This window comes from Elephantulus edwardii, unplaced genomic scaffold (assembly GCF_000299155.1).
Source record: "Elephantulus edwardii isolate Elephantulus edwardi_28Jun2011 unplaced genomic scaffold, EleEdw1.0 scaffold00008, whole genome shotgun sequence".
In the NCBI taxonomy this organism is placed as follows: Eukaryota; Metazoa; Chordata; class Mammalia; order Macroscelidea; family Macroscelididae; genus Elephantulus; species Elephantulus edwardii.
In genome coordinates, this window is record NW_006399758.1 from 9,071,784 (window position 1) to 9,088,775 (window position 16,992).

At 38.3% G+C, this 16,992-nt stretch overlaps 1 protein-coding gene across 1 annotated transcript in view; it reads left to right on the forward strand.

The window, feature by feature from the left end:
* CSPP1 (centrosome and spindle pole associated protein 1) overlaps positions 1-16,992 on the forward strand; it is a 129,176-nt gene that overhangs the window by 53,601 nt on the left and 58,583 nt on the right. Inside the window, exons 15-17 of the mRNA XM_006880442.1 lie at positions 3,904-4,033; positions 6,513-6,660; positions 15,268-15,420. Of these exons, the coding sequence (XP_006880504.1) occupies positions 3,904-4,033; positions 6,513-6,660; positions 15,268-15,420 (431 nt within the window). The remainder of the gene's footprint in view (positions 1-3,903; positions 4,034-6,512; positions 6,661-15,267; positions 15,421-16,992) is intronic.

Genomic DNA, 16,992 nt, shown 5'->3' on the forward strand with positions numbered 1-16,992 from the left:
GGGGTTCTAGTAGTGGCACACCTGTTTATTAATTACTGCTCCCCTCTCTCTCTCTCATTCCTCTGTCTTATATCTGTGTGTATCTTTCTTTAACTTTTTATACCATTTATTGTCCTCTCTTGACTGACTTATATGGCATGATTTTTCTTTAGTTTTCAGAATATAATTACGCTGTATTTTACTGTGCATTACTTTGCATTTATACTGTTTGGGTTTGCTCAACTTGTTCAAACTCTAGGCTTATGTGTCTTACAAATTTGGCAAATTCTTTTTCAGTCCCACCTTCTGTCTCCTCTCCTTCTGAAACTCTGATAAAACAAATGTTAAATCTTTTGTTGGGGGGAGGAGTGGGCAGGGAGGAAATGAATGAATGGAAATCCAAGTTCTCGATATTAAAAAAATCTTTTGTTAGAATCCCACAAGTCTCCGATTTTGTTAATTGATTTCATTCCACTATATTTCTATTATTCAGGTTGGGTACTTTTCCTTTGTTACTGTGTTTTTAAATTCTAAAGTTTTCATTTGGTTTTTCTTTTTAGGATTTCTTTTCTGAGACTTCCTATATTTTTCCTCAAGTTTTCTTTTTTCCCCCCAGTGTCTTTGTAATTGTCCTTAAACTTTCTTTTTCTGACTTTAAAATCTTAGAGAATGCTAACTTGGTTAGTCAGTGTTCTCATCCGTTTATTGTACTCTTCATTCAGTTTGAGGTTTTTCTGGTGGTTTTTGTATGATGAAAGATTTCTTCAAATATGAGTATTTTAATATCATGCTACTAGATTCTAGATAATTTTTAAACATGTTTTCTTTTCAGTTTTATACATGTTCCTCCCCCTCCTCTCCCCATCCATAACCCTTCTCGCAGTGCACCCCTTGTTCCAAATTGTTGTCATACATGTAATGCCTAATCATATATTCCTTCCAGACAGTTCTTCCCCTCAGCTGATCTAATGAAGTGGTCATTCTATTCACCCTTTCCTCATTCTTTCCAGAACACTCCCATGTCTGTCCTATTTTATAACAGTATTGTTATACAGTATTTATTCTTTTGTGACTGAGATATTTTTCCTCAGCATAATGTCCTCCAGGATCCCCCCATGTTGTGTAATGTTTTACAAGTTCATTGTTTTACTGTGCTGTATAATATTTCCATTGTGTGAATATAGCCTAGTTTTTCTTTCCGTTCTTTTGTTAGTGGTCTAGATCTCATTATGTTTTAGCTTATGTTTTTCCCCATAGTTCTATGGCAGGAGAGGAATGGGGCACTGCCTCCCTCATGCTTCGTTATTTCCTGGTAAAGATAGGATCCCAACTTTCCCACTTGGCCTGTCTTGACACTAATAGCATAGTGTCCCATGCAGGCGTAGGAGTTCCAGCTTCTCTTCTGTTCTCCACTTATGCTCTGGGGAAGTACTGTTGATCCTCTTCTGTCACCACTCAAGCGGGAAAGGGCCCGAGTGTCCTGCTGTTTTGGGGCTGGAATGGAAGTTTAAGCTCCTCACCAGTCTACAGTACCAAAGTTGAGAAAGAGTGAGGTATATTTCTTGCTATTTTCTAGCATTTTTACTGTCTAGTTGGCCTGCTCTAGTGAAGATGCTGGCCTACTTGTTATTACACTGTAAGAGCTTTCCACTTAGGCTTCACTGGCTTGAGCAGGCCTGGGGGCCCTGGGGCTCTGGGGATTTGTTTGTTTTTCCTGTGGTGTTATAATCTAACAGTTTTATGTGTTGCTCAGTTGCCTTTTCCTCGGCCTTATGTGCATCAGTGACCTCTTAGAACTGACTCTAATTAGAGTCTGCAGACTTTTGTTGGCATTTGTATGGTCTGTGTTCTATATTTCAAAGTTGCTGGCTGCTTCAGCTCCAAATCTGAACTCCTAGGAGGCAAAAAAGGGGCCCTGGGAACTTGTTACTATGTTATTTCTTGGATTCTTTGATCTAAGGCCAAGTATTTGTTTGCCTTCTTGCCTTTTTCAGTCTTTTTTTTTTAAATGTATTATTTTTGTGTGGTGTGTACTGTCAAATCGGATCTGACTGGTATAGGAGGAGAGTGCCCCTTCTTCTTCAGCAGAGCATCTGGTGGATTTGAGCCACGTACCTCTGGGATTGCAGGGCAGCTCAGAGTCGTTTTATGTTTTTATTATATGTTCTATCCAGCAGGTTAGTTATGCAGAGTTGTTGTTATGTGCCGTAGAGTCACCTGCGACCCATAGTGATACTTGTGCAGCAGCTCTGAAGCCTGCCCTGTCCTGAGCCAGTCTCACTAATTTTGACACACCATCTTCCACTGCCCCAGTCACTGTATCAATCCATCTCATCTGGGGTCTTCTTCTGCTGCACTGTCCCTCCATCTTTCAGAGTCTGATGTCCTTCTCCAAGGATTGGTCCCTCCTGGCCACATGTTCAAAGTATATGAGACAGAGCTTCAAAATCCTAGCCTCCAAGGAGAAACTTGGTTTCACCCTCTCCAAAACAGACCTATTTGTTTTCTTGACAGTCTATGGTTCAAGACTCTTCTCTAGCACTAAGACTCCAAAGCATCATTTCTTCTTCTGTGGTCCTTAGTCATTCTCCAGCTCTCGAATGCATAGCAATTAATTGCAAAGACTATGGCCTGGATCAGGCACACCTTAATCAGTTTTGAGTTGGTTTTGACCCGACAGCATATAATATTGCCACTACCACCAACTCTACAGTTCTTTGCCATCAAGTTGAAACTGACTCTAGCAGGTTTTCAGAGACTATAAATCACATAGAAGGAGATTGCTCATTTTCTCCCTTGAAGGAGCTGGTGGATTTTAACTAACACCTTTTGAGTAAGAACACAGCTCCCTACTCTCTGACCACCAGTGCTAATGTTGTTAAGTGCTGTCAAGTTGCTTGCGACTCATAGTGACCCTATGTACAACAGCCCTAAACCCTGCTCTATCCCTTGCCAATCTTACTGTCTCTGACACGTTTATCCCCATTACCCCAGTGACAGAATCAATCCATCTAATCGAGGGTCTTCCTCTCCTGTACTGTCCCTCCACACTCCCATGCATGATGTCCCTCTCCAAGGACTGGTCCCTCCTTACAGCATGTCCAAAGTATGTCAGTCAAAGCTTCAGAATCCTTTCCTCCAAGGAGCAGCCTGGCTTTACCCTCTCCGGGACGAACTTGTTTGTTCTCCTAGCAGTCCACTGTATATTCAGTACTCTTTTCCAGCATCAAAGCTCAAAGGCATCAACTCTCCTTCTATCATGTGTAGTCATTGTCCAGCTCTCTGATGCATAGCAAGTAATGGCAAAGACCATGGCCTGTATCAGGCACACCTTAGTCTCCAGACTGAAATTGTTGCTCCTCAGTACCATAGAGAGATCTCTAACAGCAGACTTTCCCAATGCAATTCATCTTTTAATTTCCTGGCTGCTGGTACCAAGAGTGTTAACTGTAGAGAAAAGCAAACTGAAGCTGTCAATAATCTCTTCACCATCTATCATGATGCTGCGAATTGGCCCAGTGGTGAGAATCCTCATTTTCTTGACATTGAGCTTCAATCTTAAGTAAATAATTGGTTATTATTTTATCACCTGAGGCATTTGTGTGTTATGACTTTGTACTTTTCAGTGAAGTGTCTAAATTGTGTGCATACTGCTAGATCATTTATCACAAAATAGTCCCTTATGTAAGTGCCACTTGGGTTGAAAACAAGATCCTACAAATTTGATTTCATAGATGAACAGAGCAGAGGCAGGAAGGAGATCTTGGGAAGGATCCAATCACTTAAAGATTTCTCTTTGGCTGGGGGAGAAATGTCCCTCCTATGTTTAAGTGTATTTATGTGTCAAGATATTTCAAGACTATTATATTTTCTTTTGGTATGGTCATAGATGGATTAAAATTATTAATTGTGTATTTAATGTAGGAATATGGTTGGCCAGAATGAACTGAAAACTACAAGTGACCGAATAGTACATTCGGGATTACTTTTTGAAGATAAGCCAAAGCCTTCAAAGCAGTCACTTCAGTCTTACCAAGAAGCTTTGCAACAACAGGTATCCACTCATCTGTCCATTCATTCAGTGCAGAATACTTTGTTAGCACAGTGGTCACTAAGAATTCACAAAAAGAAAACCAGTATAATTCATTAAGTTTTGGAGTGGGTCTGCTAGAATGATGTTGGAAGCAAGGAAAGAACTGCTTGAGGCAGTTGGGGAAGACTTTACATTGTTGTTGGGTTCTGAGTTCGAATACCACTCAGTCTTGCCTCTTAGCTGACCCTCCATCAGGTTTTCAGAAGCTGTAAATTGCACAGAGGGTTTGCCTATCTTTCACCTGTGGAGCAGCTGGTGGATCTGAACCCTGTGCCTTGGAATTTGCAGTACAACTCCTTACCAGTAAGCCACCAGAGCTCCCTACTTGATACTTAATAATTGAGCTACAAGTTGCTTGGTGAACAGGTTTAAACCTACTATGTTTAAGGAATGGAACTGGAGTGCAGATAAAGAAATGTGGGAGATTGTATTGGAAAGTTAGGTTATATTAGCTTATGAAGGTCTAGTAAGACATTCTCAATTTTATCCTGTAAGTAGTAAATAGCCAAAGGTATGACACTTTAAATCCCAAGGTGTTAGTAAAGCAGATTTACCTTTTAGGAAAGGACAGCGAACTTATATGCCATGTGTTCTAATCTAGGAGAATAATGATATGAATACAAGAAGTGGAGTATTATGGTGGGTTATAACTTATAATAAGAGAATTTACCTTAGAGGAGTTACCAAATTTATGGACTGTTTTGGCAAATACCGTTGAATCTGAAGAAATCCTACTTGCTAGGTAAATGTTCAATTGAGGTCCTCCCCCACCTCCACCTTTAAAGTTCTATTGCTGGATTTCTTCCAAAACTCCTTTTGTTCAGCATTTACATGGCTAGCTATTTGAAAACTGAACTTTAAAAATGATGGAATAACCCCTGTTACTATGTATATTTAAGGTTTTATAAAGATAAGTGTGTCTTCTCTTTTTCCATCAGTTTTGTATTTGGCATATGAAAAGCACCACTGTCAAAACTTCCAACTCTGGAAGCCTGTTCTTTGTATGTGATACTTCTTTGGCCTAACTAGAGTGAAATAATGAATATAGTTAAGTTTGTAAAAAGGTCTTTTCAAATGTACATATTTCCACGTCTCTAGAGACCACTGTACTTGGTGATGCTAGGAATGTATTTTTTTTAAATTGTAATTTGTATGTGAGTTTACATAGAAATTGACTTTTCATTTGCTCATTTACACAGACTTATTTCCTCTTCATTTCCCCATACATGTCCTGTAAGGAATATATTTGTTTTGTAGCCATTCATAAAGTTCTACCAAAAGTAGCCCAGGAAAATGATCACAGCCCCAAAAAGCTGTGAACTTTCACCTTCACTGAGTTCTGAGGCTGGAATTTGTCCAGGGCATAGTAAGTCTTTCTAGCCATCACGTGTTTTTTTCAAGGACTGATCCCTCCTACCAACATGCCACAGTATGTGAGATGAAGCTTCACTTTTCTTGCATCCAAGAGCACACCTTAGTTTCACTTTATCTAAGATATGTTTGGTTTTTTGACAGTCTATGGCATATTTACTTTTCTGCAACATTAAAGCTCAAAGACATCTATTCTTCTGTCATTGTTCAATTTTCAGACATCATGTTTGGAAAAGTGGAGGGTCAGTTAAAGAGAGGAAGACCCTCAACAAGGTGGATTAATACAGGGACTGTAACCGTGGGCTCAAGTGTGTCAGAGATGATGAGGATGGCACAGGATAGGGTAGAGTTCAGGTCAGCTGTTCATAGGGATGCTATTGCTAGTCAACTCGGTAGCACATAACAACAATAGTTGTTAGAACAGTAAGTCTGGAGGCTTTGAATAGCACATGTTTTAATACTTTTGGCTGGAAAGGTTGGAAGTTCACGTCTTTTCAGAACTCCTTAGAAGAAAGAGCTAAAGATCTACTCCTGATAATCACAACAAGCATGTGAAGCACAGTTGTACACTGGCTTGTACAGGGATAACCAGGACCCGGAATTGACTCTCCAGTGACTGTTCTTGTTTTTTAAAAATGTGTCTTAGAAGGTGGGCTAGAAATTGTGGCTGGGGAGTTTCATGATAGATTATATGAGAAGGGAAATAGGGAGGTCCTAGTGGTTCTCATGAAACCCTTGGAGTATAGGGATAGGAACCTTAGTTTTCCCTAAGTAATGGTTCAGGAAGAAGTTAAGGGTAGGAAGAAGTAGTTGGTTAATTCAGAATTGTACCAGTAACTGGAAAAGTCAATTTCTCTGGTGGCATGTTATAGGAAGTAGCAGCAATATATTTTATTATGGAAGGATTTTTAGATTCAATATTTACATATATTTACATAGATATATAAAATTTCTGTACTGGAAAAATCTCCATTTCTTTTCTAAAAATAATATCAAATCTGGTATTTGTAATAATACTGTATTAGAATATTTATCAGCGCTTATGATGAATGTTTATTATGTTTCCAAGATTCGGGAAAGAGAAGAGAGAAGGAAGAAAGAACGTGAAGAAAAAGAAGAATATGAAGCTAAATTAGATGCTGAAATGAGAAGTTATAACCCCTGGGGGAGAGGTGGTGGCGGCGCACCACTCAGGGATGCCAAAGGAAATTTGATAAGTATGTTATTTCCATTGAATTATTGAATTCTTAAAGAAATTTGTTATCTTTAACTTTCAAAAGAGTGAATAGTAGAAATGGCAAACTAGAAAACAAAGTTTGTGAAACGAAGTCCTTTAGTATGTAACTTAATAGTAAAGGGGTACTTGGTAATAAATATAACAGCTTAGAAAGCCTTTCTTCAGATACTTTACACACACACATACACAGAGATATAATGTGTGTGTGTGTGTGTGTGTGTGTGTGTGTGTGTGTGTGTGCGCGCGCGCGCGCACACACCATTGAATTGGACCTGACTGGCGCAGGAGGAGATTGCCCCTCCTTCTCCAGTGGAACATCTAGTGGATTCAGACTTAGGATTCCAGTGCAGCTTCTTGCCACCAGGCCACCAGAGCTCCCTGATTTAAATATATTTTTTAGCACAAATGTTACATTTTTTGTAATTGTCCAACTGTGAGAAAAACCGACACTGCCAAGTTTTTCCACTGATGTCGAGTGTTCTGGTGGTGTGGTCTGTGGTGAGTTGCACTGCTAACCCAAAGGCCGTGCATCTCTAGTGCTTTAAATTTAAATCCACCAGCAGCTCCCAAGAGAACGATGAGCAATCTCCTCTTAGGTAGTTTTACAGCCTCAAAAAAATGATGGAGGGTGGGTAAGGTTCAGAATGCATTTGATGGCATGAGTTTAAGGGGTTTTCTTAAGGATCTAGAATATTTTCTTAGTTTCTAGTCAAACTTGCTTTTAATTGATAGAGATCTAAACTTCAGAGATTTGTTAAGATATTTTGCTTAATTCATGTATGTGCTGTATCAGCCTAATGCAAGAACTCCTTGCAAAATAAAAGACCTAACCTGAGGAACTTTTTAAGCAGGTTTCAGAATGATGTTGATTTACCTTTCAGCTAGGAACTACTTTTTTTTTAATCTAGTGATCACACAAGCAGCACCTTAGAAGGCAGCATTCATGAAAATAGAAGTCTCTCATTACTTTTAGCTAAGCAGTATAAAATTAGAGAAAAATAAGGGTTTTTAAAACTTAATTGATAGAAATGTGAAGCTGAAGGATAATAAAGATGTACGTATTTGAAGTATAAAACTATTTCATGTTGATCTGTAGGAGTTACCTGTTATTGTAGGAGTAGTTGGATGATAGAACCGGAAGATTATTTGGGTATTGTTAGTCGGGTTCTTAGGAGTTGTACCTATGATTCTTAGTTAAGTATAGATTTTTAAAAAAATACAATATCTGAGGTCTACTTATAGTAATTAGCAGGAGCTCTGATGGCCTAGTAGGTAGGGAGTGGCACTGTCAACCCAAAGGCAAATGGTTTTAGTCTACAAGCTGCTCCTGCGGAGAAAGATCTTCCATATTCTGAACAGCTTCAGGAGTCCGCCAGGAGGCGCAGCTGGGAGTGGGTTTGGACTCATCAATGAGTTTTGTTGAGTCAGTTGAAAAGAACTCATTTCTCCCTCTCAAAGTATTTCTTCCTTTCATGTCTTTACCTCATGGTACAATCTTTGTATTCTAGAAGAATGAAACCCTTCATAGTTTCTTTATAGATTATTTTGGATGATACATAGATTAACATTTTTAATAGTTGAATATTTCAATGCATATTAGAAAAATATTGCTTCTATTTCCATTTATGAGTAGTGCTATAACATTTGATTTTAAAATAAAGGTATTACTCCTTGCTCACCTAGATGATAACATAATTATGATAAAAACAAAAGGGGGGAAATATGGGAAGCCAGTACTAAATATTTGTAATAAACTGAATGCTATTTAAATTAAAAAAAGAAAGAAAAAAAATAAAGGTATTAGTCCAATTAAGTAATGAAAAGCATTTTAATAAACAACTCAGAATTCTTAGTCTTGCGCCCACATGGGTTAACTTCTCACGTCATGCTCTGCTGCAGTTTGGTGACTCTCTTCCAAGAGATGATGACTCGGGTTCAGACCTCTTCCACTGTGCCTCTCCTCCTTGGAGTCCTGTATAGATGTACACACAGGGCCCAGAAGTTAGAGCGAACAGTTGGAGAATGGTAGTGGGACATAGCCTAGAAGTTGAGAAAAGTTTGGGAAGATTACATTTCTTTATGCCCAGAAGGATTTTTATTTAGAGTTATATTTTTAAAATTTCCAACTATGTGAGGATTTTCCATTTATCTTTCTCTTATTGACCTTTAGTTTACATTTCATTTTATAATTTCAGTGTTTTTAAATTGATAAGATTTGTTATATTGACAAGCTATTAGAGCTTTACTCATCTTAGAAAATGTGATTTCATTAAGTGCATATATTTTTAATTGGATTAATTTCAAAATACATGTTGCTATGAAAACTGGTTCACCTCTCTGATGTGACTCAGAATAAAGTTACTTGTTGACTGGATTGTTGAACAGTCCTGGCCTCATGGGATCTGTGGACGTGCTGGCATTTTGTTGTGATGTTGGGTAGGTCGGCCTTGTACTGGTCTCTCAGAAATAAGCCGAGGACAGCCATGCAATTTTCTGCTCAGGTAAAGAGCATCTAACTTAGAAGGATAATGTTGCTATTTTTGTTGTTGTTGATTGCCTTTGAGACGAGCATGACTCAGTAATCCTATGAACAGGAGGCCTGACAACTATCGACATTTATCAAAGCTCATAGGGTTTCCAGAGGCATGTGGATCCCACTCCTGCTTCCAAAATGTTAATTGTTTTATTTAAATAAATAAAGATTTAGTTTTATTAAAAGAAGTAAAGATTATAAAAAAAGGAAAAATGAAAAACATTAAGTCTTATTGGTTAATCATTTATTGTGACTGTAATATAGGTTAGCCAAGATTTAAGAAATTATTCAGAGACTAGAATAATTTGCTCACTCATTAATTTATAACTTTTCCTTTTGTTTTTTTATTAGATGCAAAAGAATTCTTACAGTGTTAATGTTCTGTGATATAATTAACATTTTAGTGCCTTTTTACAGTTGGAAAATTATATTCTTAACCCTAATGCCTTTTTAAAGAAAAAAAGAGCTACTTTTTAACATTTTTCAGAAAGATGGACGAAGAATGACCAACCATTGATTGACAAACTAATTTTTTTCCAGTAGAAATCATAGCATTGCTGTGAGTCATAGTTGATTTGATAGCATCGAGCAACACAAACATCATATGAATATTTTTTTGTTGAGAATATAATGCCCAAAATCCAATAAATGAATTATGACATGTTAATTTTGAAAGGAATCATGGTGATGCAGTGGTTAAGCATTGACCTACTGTTTGAAAGGTTGACATTTCAAACCCACTCAGCAATGTCAAGGGAGGAAGATCTGGCAGGTCTCATCCTAAGGATTATGGCCTAGAAAACCCTGTGGGACAATTCTCCTTGGTCACATGGGGTTGCTCTGAGTTGAAATTGATTCTTTGGTATCTAACAGCAATCATAAATTTACTTTGACGTTTACTATAGTGTTTTTTTTACATGTAGGGTATTTGTCTTTTATGGTTTGTGAAATTGAATAGCAAAGTGAGAGTTTTATTTCCCAAGTTTTCTATAGTTTGGCAATAGAGCCCTAAGTGTCTCCTTGAAGAATGACAGAGAGATAGTGATTTTTTTCCCCGTTGTTCACCCTCTGCATCCAGATAGACCCATGATTTGATGACGATTTCATAGACCTACCTTGCCAGTCCTTGCAGTCTTCTATTATTTCATCCAATCCCATTTCTGTTAAATTTTCAATTTTTCCTGTTTTTTTCTCTTTGCCTCTGAACATCCTTAGGTCACCCATACTCTTAACAAAATTCTGATCCTAATGATTCTATTTATCTAATAAAGTATGTTTTAAAAAGTCATCCATCTACCTTCTTATTTAATTTTAACGATATTGTTAAATGCCATCGATTCACTTGTAACTCATATAGTGACCCCATGTTAAAACAGCCCTATACGCTGCTCTATCCCATGTAAATCTTATTGTCTCTGACACACCCACCCCCATTACCTCAGTTATTGAATCAGTCTATCTCACTGAGGGTCTTCGTCTCCTGTGCAGCCCCTCCACCATCTAAAGCTTGATGTCCTTCTCCAAGGACTGGTCCCACATTGCAACATGTCCAAAGTATGAGAGATGAAGTTTCAGAATCCTTACCTCCAAGGAGCAGCCTGGTCTCACCCTCTCGAGGACAAACTTGTTTGTTCGCTTAGTAGTTCGTGGTATATTCAGTACTCTTCTCTAGCACCACAGCTCAAAGGCATCAATTCTCCTTCTGTTGTCCATAGTCATTGTCCAACTTTCTGATGCATAACAAGTGATTGCAAAGACCATGGCCTGGTTCAGGTGCACCTTAGTCTCCAGACTGACATCATTGCTCAGTACTTTGGAGAGGTCTCTGACAGCAGACTTTCCTGATACAATTTGCCTTTTAATTTCCTGGTACCAAGAGTATTGATTGTAGAGCCATGCAAACTGAAGCTGTTAACAATCCCAATCTCTTCACTGTCTACCTTGATGTTGCCAATTGTCCCAGTGGTGAGAATCTTTGTTTTCTTGATACTGAGTTCAGTCTGTGTTCAGTCTTCTACAGCATGCACTTCAAGTCTTAGTTTCAGCAAGCAGGGTTGTGTCATCTGTATAATGCAGATTGTTAATGAGTCTTCCTCCAATCCTGATGCCACATTTCTCCTCATAGAACCCAGCCTCCTGGATAATCTGTTCTGCATTCAGATTGAAAAGGTATGGAGATGGGACACATCCCTGAGGTATACACTTCCCAATTTTGAACTATGCAGTGTTTCCTTGCTCTGTTCTAATATTGTAAACATCATAAATATTTAATATATAATAAATGTTGTTGTTAATTACCATTGAGTCAAGCATGACCCTATGAACAAAAGGCCTGAAGCCTTTCTATAACTATCATTTCCCAAAGTTCATAGAGTTTCTAGAGACATGCTTAGGAAGTGTAAATAATAATATAAATAACATTTAAACTTCTGGTTTATTCTTCTTTGAATAATACAGACAGTTCTTTTCTTTCTTTTCCTGTACATCCTATTTCAGCACATATTTATCAGATGTGTCTTATAAAACAAATTGTTGTTGCTGTTGTCAGGTGCCATTCAGTCAACTCTGATTCATAGAGACCCTGTGAACAGTCCTGTCCTGCACCGTCGTCATGATCTCTATCTTACCCAAACCAGTTGTGTTAGTTAAGGCGTCAGTCCATTTGTTGAGCATCTCCGTCTTGTTATCAACCATCTACCTTGCCAAATATGATATCCCTCTCTAAGAATTGGATCCTCCTGAAAATATGCTTAAAGTAAGTGAGATAAAGTTTCATCATTAAGAATTAAGGAGCACTCTCATTGCATGTCTTTCAACCCGTATTTGTTTGGTTTTTTGGCAGTCCATGGTACTAGACCAATACTTCACCAATACTACAGTTTAAAGGAATTGATTCTTCTTTAGTTTTCCTTATTCATCGTCCAACTTTCAGATATGTAGGAAGCAATTGCTTTTTAGAACTTTGGAGAAGTCTCTAATATAAAAATTCCCCAGGGTAACATGTAGTGGTTTTGTTTTTTTTGTTTTAATTTCTTGACTTCTGTTACCTTGAAATGATTGTGGATCCAAGTAAAATGAAATCTTTGGCAACTTCAGTCTTTTCTCTGTCATGATGGTGCTTATTGGGCTGATGATTTTTGTCTTCTTGAAGCAAGAGCGGCATCTGCTTCCTAAACAACGTGCCTCTGGAAACTCTATGAACTTTGATAAATGATGATAGTTATAGAAAAGCTTGAGGCATTTTTTCCATAGGGTTGCTGTGAGAACAAACAAGTTCGTCCTAGAGAGGGTGAGACCAGGATGCTTCTTGGAGGCAAGGATTCTGAAGCTTCATCTGACATACTTTGGACATGTTACAAGGTGGGACCAGTCCTTGGAGAGGAACATCATGCTTGGGAGGTGGAGGGACAGCACAGGAGAGGAAGACCCTTGATGAAATGGATTGATTCAGTGACTGGGGTTGTGGAGATAGGTGTGTCAGAGGCAATAAGATTGGCACAGAGCAGGGTATAGGGCTGTTGTATATAGGCTCGCTATGAGTTGTAGGTGACTCGACAGCACATAACAACAACAACCCCCATAATAAGATTTATAGTATTTTGCCTGAGGTGTTACTATTTTTTCACCACTATTTAATATCTTTATTTTATTTATCCAAGTCATAGCATAACCAGTTGTTTTACTCCATATTAAAAATCACCAAGGGAGGACTCTGGAGTTAGTGCTTGAGTTCAGATTATTATTTTTTTTTTTTAATTTTTTTTTTGTGTCTACTGTCAGATTGGATCTGACTGGTATAGGAGGAGATTGCCCTTCCTTCTTCAGCAGAGCACCTGGTGAATTTGAACCGCATACCTCTGGGATTTGAGTTCAGATTCTTACTCTGCCACTTACTGGCTTCTTTGTCTTTGAGCAAATTAGTTTAATGTTCCTATCTGTAATTAGGAGTGGATGTAATAGTGCATCATGCAGCTTGCAGATTGTATGAAAGTGGTAAACATTCTTAGTTGTTCTTGTGACCTCTCTGTTTAGAACCACAGCATGATCTCTGGTGCCTTCCATCAGAGCTCATGAGCTTGGCCTTGCAGATACCTAGAACAGGAGCCTTTTCATTTCCTGCCTGTTCTCCTCATTCTCTAGACAACTGCTTTGTGCTTAGTTTAAGCTCAGTGGGACGGCAGGACTGATCAGTCCCCTCTTTAGTAGTCCACACACCTTGTTTGCATGTTTCCACTCCAAAGGTGCTATTCTCATCCACACATTAGCTTAGTCTCATCCAGTTGTGTATCAGAAGCCAGTGATAGTCATTTTGAACAGTCAGCCTGCTACACCACAGGTTGCTACGAATTGGAGTCAGCTTATGGGAAAGTCTGCTGTTAGGGACCTCTCCAAAGCATTGAAGAGCAATGGTGTCTCTCTGGAGACTAAGGTGCGTCTGATACAGGCCATGGTCTTCTCAATCACTTGTTATGCATCAGAGAGTTGGACAACGACCAAGGAGGCTAGAAGGAGAATTGATGCCTTTGAGCTGTGGTGCTAGAGAAGAGTATTGAGAATACCATGGACTGCTAGGAAAACAAACAGATTTGTCCTGGAAAGGGTTAAACCAGGTGGCTCCTTGGAGGCAAGGATTCTGAGGCTCCATCTAACATACTTTGGACATGTTGTGAGGAGAGACCGGTCCTTGGAGAGGGACATCATGCTTGGGAGGGTGGAGGGACAGTGCAGGAGGGGAAGGCCCTCTATGAGGTGGATTGATTCAGTGACTGGGATAATTGGGATGGGAGTGTCAGAGACAGTGCAATTGGCACAGGACAGAGCACGGAGTTTAGGGCTGTTGTACATGAGTCACAAGCGACTTGACGGCACATAACAACAACAACAACATCAACGAATTGTTTGATATCTGGTCTTCTACTTTACATTTATGTTTTTAAAACATTTTCTGGCATAATAGACTTCGTGATAAATATTTACATCTGGGGCAACATCTCTGCTGCCTGAGCGGCCCAGGTTCATTGGCTTCTTGGCTTCTGTAGTTGGTCAGATCTGTTCCTGAGGCACACTGCATGTATGACCAGTTGTACATGCAGATTTTCTCCGTGTGTATTAGCTGTCTATGTGTAACATGTTTCTCCAGAATTTACAGGTGTCTTAAAAACAGCATTTTCTATCTTCCAGTTCTGTGGGGCAGTAACTAGGGAGGAGGTAGCTGACAGTTCTCCCTTAGGCAGTTCACTCGTGCAGTTGTAGTCAAGTTGTCCTCTAGAGCTGTAGTCACCAGAAGGCTTGACTGGACATGGAGGGATGGTCTCCAGTATTATTTTCTCACGTAGCTTGCAAGGCCACAGGCCACTGCCCTGTGCACCTTTCCATAGGGTGTGGTGATGTCTTCATGATACAGGGCTGGCTTTTTTAGAGCAACTGATTCAGAGGAGTGAGCAGGGCGGGACTTATAATGTCTTTTCTGAAGTAGCTTTGGAAGTCACATACCATTATTTGCACGGTGCCCTTTCGTAAGAAGTAAGTTAATAATTCTGTCTACATGAAAGAGGAAGGAAATCGAATGTCACATTTAAAGAACGTGTAGTATGTTTTAAAGCACCTACACTGTATGATTTGTTTTTCCATTGGAAGAGTTAATGATGTTTGGTAAATTTCATTCATTATGACTTGTTTTAAATGATTGCTTTGCTTTTTCAATAGTAAAGGAATTCTAAGTTCTGAAGTCATTTAGAAAGTGTAAATATGGTTTTATGGGTTGTGGGAGTGAGAAAGCCTTAATTTCTCAGTTAATTTCATGATTCTTTTTCAGGGTTATTTATTTTAAAATATTCCTATATGTCTTGATAGTTTTGTTTCTGTTTTTAGTATAACATGATATTATTGAATTATTCCTTTCTCTGTTCTGTTGCTTTTCTCTCTGATCTCAAGATTTTTTTTTGTTCTAAGACCAGTTGTGAGTAATTATTCCCTCTTTTAAGAAAATTGTGTTAATCACAACAGTTACAGAAATGTGTTTATTGAAATAAATGGCTTATTTTTCCCTCTCAGCTGATTTGAATAGGATGCACAGACAAAACATAGATGCCTACCATAACCCAGATGCAAGACCCCATGAAGATAAAAGGGCTGTGGTATCTCTAGAGCAAAACTTAGCCACTTCAAATGCTGAGACCCTAGAGGATTCTGCAAATAAAAACTCAGGTTTTTAATCACATTCTTTTTTCTCCCCCTCCCCTCCTAACAATTCTAAAGTCGTTCTCTGTTTTTTGACAAAGTTCTTCTTGTGGTCTTGAGAGTTTGGTTCCTTAGAGTCATGAAGGTAAATGTCTTCATCATGCTCTTTGTGATACCTATTCTGGTCTTTAAAAACAGTGTGGCTAGGAAAATAAAGGTTGCTATGGATTGCTGCATATTTCTTTTAGCTGTAACTTGCTTTAGCTGCTGCTTGCTACTATTTTGATTTTGCTGATGGGGATGATATTTCCTAAAATCAAATACTGTTATTACACAGGCACTCTGCTTCTTTTACGCATAGCAGTTTGAATTAGTGAAAAGGCATAGTATGATGAAATTATGTTTTGACTGGTTTTAGTAATTTGTTTTGCAGAACTACAATGTATAAAGGAATAAAGTATTTGAAATTTTAATTTAATTTCTCAACCAAATATCTTTGATTTGCAATTAAGTAACAACCTTAAAGGTTCTAACAATTGAAACTTATTCAGTATCTTTAAGTCTTGCCAGAAAAGTTTATCAATATACATATGAAAATGTGATATATATTTAAAAGTCAACAGAGTCTTAAATAATATGACACCTTGCACTACATCTCAGTATAAGGAAACATTAATTTACTATGACATTCTGCTTTATACCTCCACAAAAGTTTTCATTTTTGACGTAAAAAGAAATTGAGTCCTTCTGAAACACCATGCAGCTTGTTCTTATTTTAAAAACCCACATGACTTCTTGTTGACGAAACAAGATATGGGGAGTTGGATTTTATTAGGAATTACTATCTGTGCATTTTTTTTTCAGCTTCTGCAGCCTTTTTTTAACATTTGAGATAGCTTGTTTTTCTCCCAGGACAGCCTGTTTAACCAGTCTCTGCCAGAAATTGCTTTGATTTAAAATAATTTCTTCAGATTAGATTTTTGGAGCATTGCACTTGATACCCTTGATTTTGATGATATTACTAATTAAGGTCTCACTCTAAATCTGTCATAACGTACAGTTAAGAGCAACATATAAAGAAGCCTTGTTGGCACACTAGTGATGTGCGCCGCCAGTAGTTGAAAGGCTGTTGATTTTGCCTTCTTCTGTGAAGAAGATACGCATCTGCTTCCACAACTGTTACAGCCTTGAAACCCTCTGGCAGTTGGACTCTATCCTGTAGGGTTACTTTGAGTTGGAATTGACTTGATATCATACAACAGAAACAATACCAATACTCCTTTTCATATCATTGCTGCTAGGTGGAAATGTTAGCTTCTTTTTGATTATCATTAATTTTCTCTTCTTCACTTTGCTGCTTTTTTCAGTAGTCCGGTTTGCAATCTTCGTGCTGAAGAAAAACGTGTGCTTAAGGCTCATTATCTAGTGTGTGCTTATAGCTTATTATCCTCTAGTGTTTAGTCCTTTTTAGATTTATTTTTGGAACGCTGTATAATTTTAATTTCATGTTACTTCATAGTTTCTAAGTGAGCTGCAATTACTAATGTAGCTTTAATTTGTTACTTGGTGCGTTAAGATGCCTGGATCCATTTCCATGTT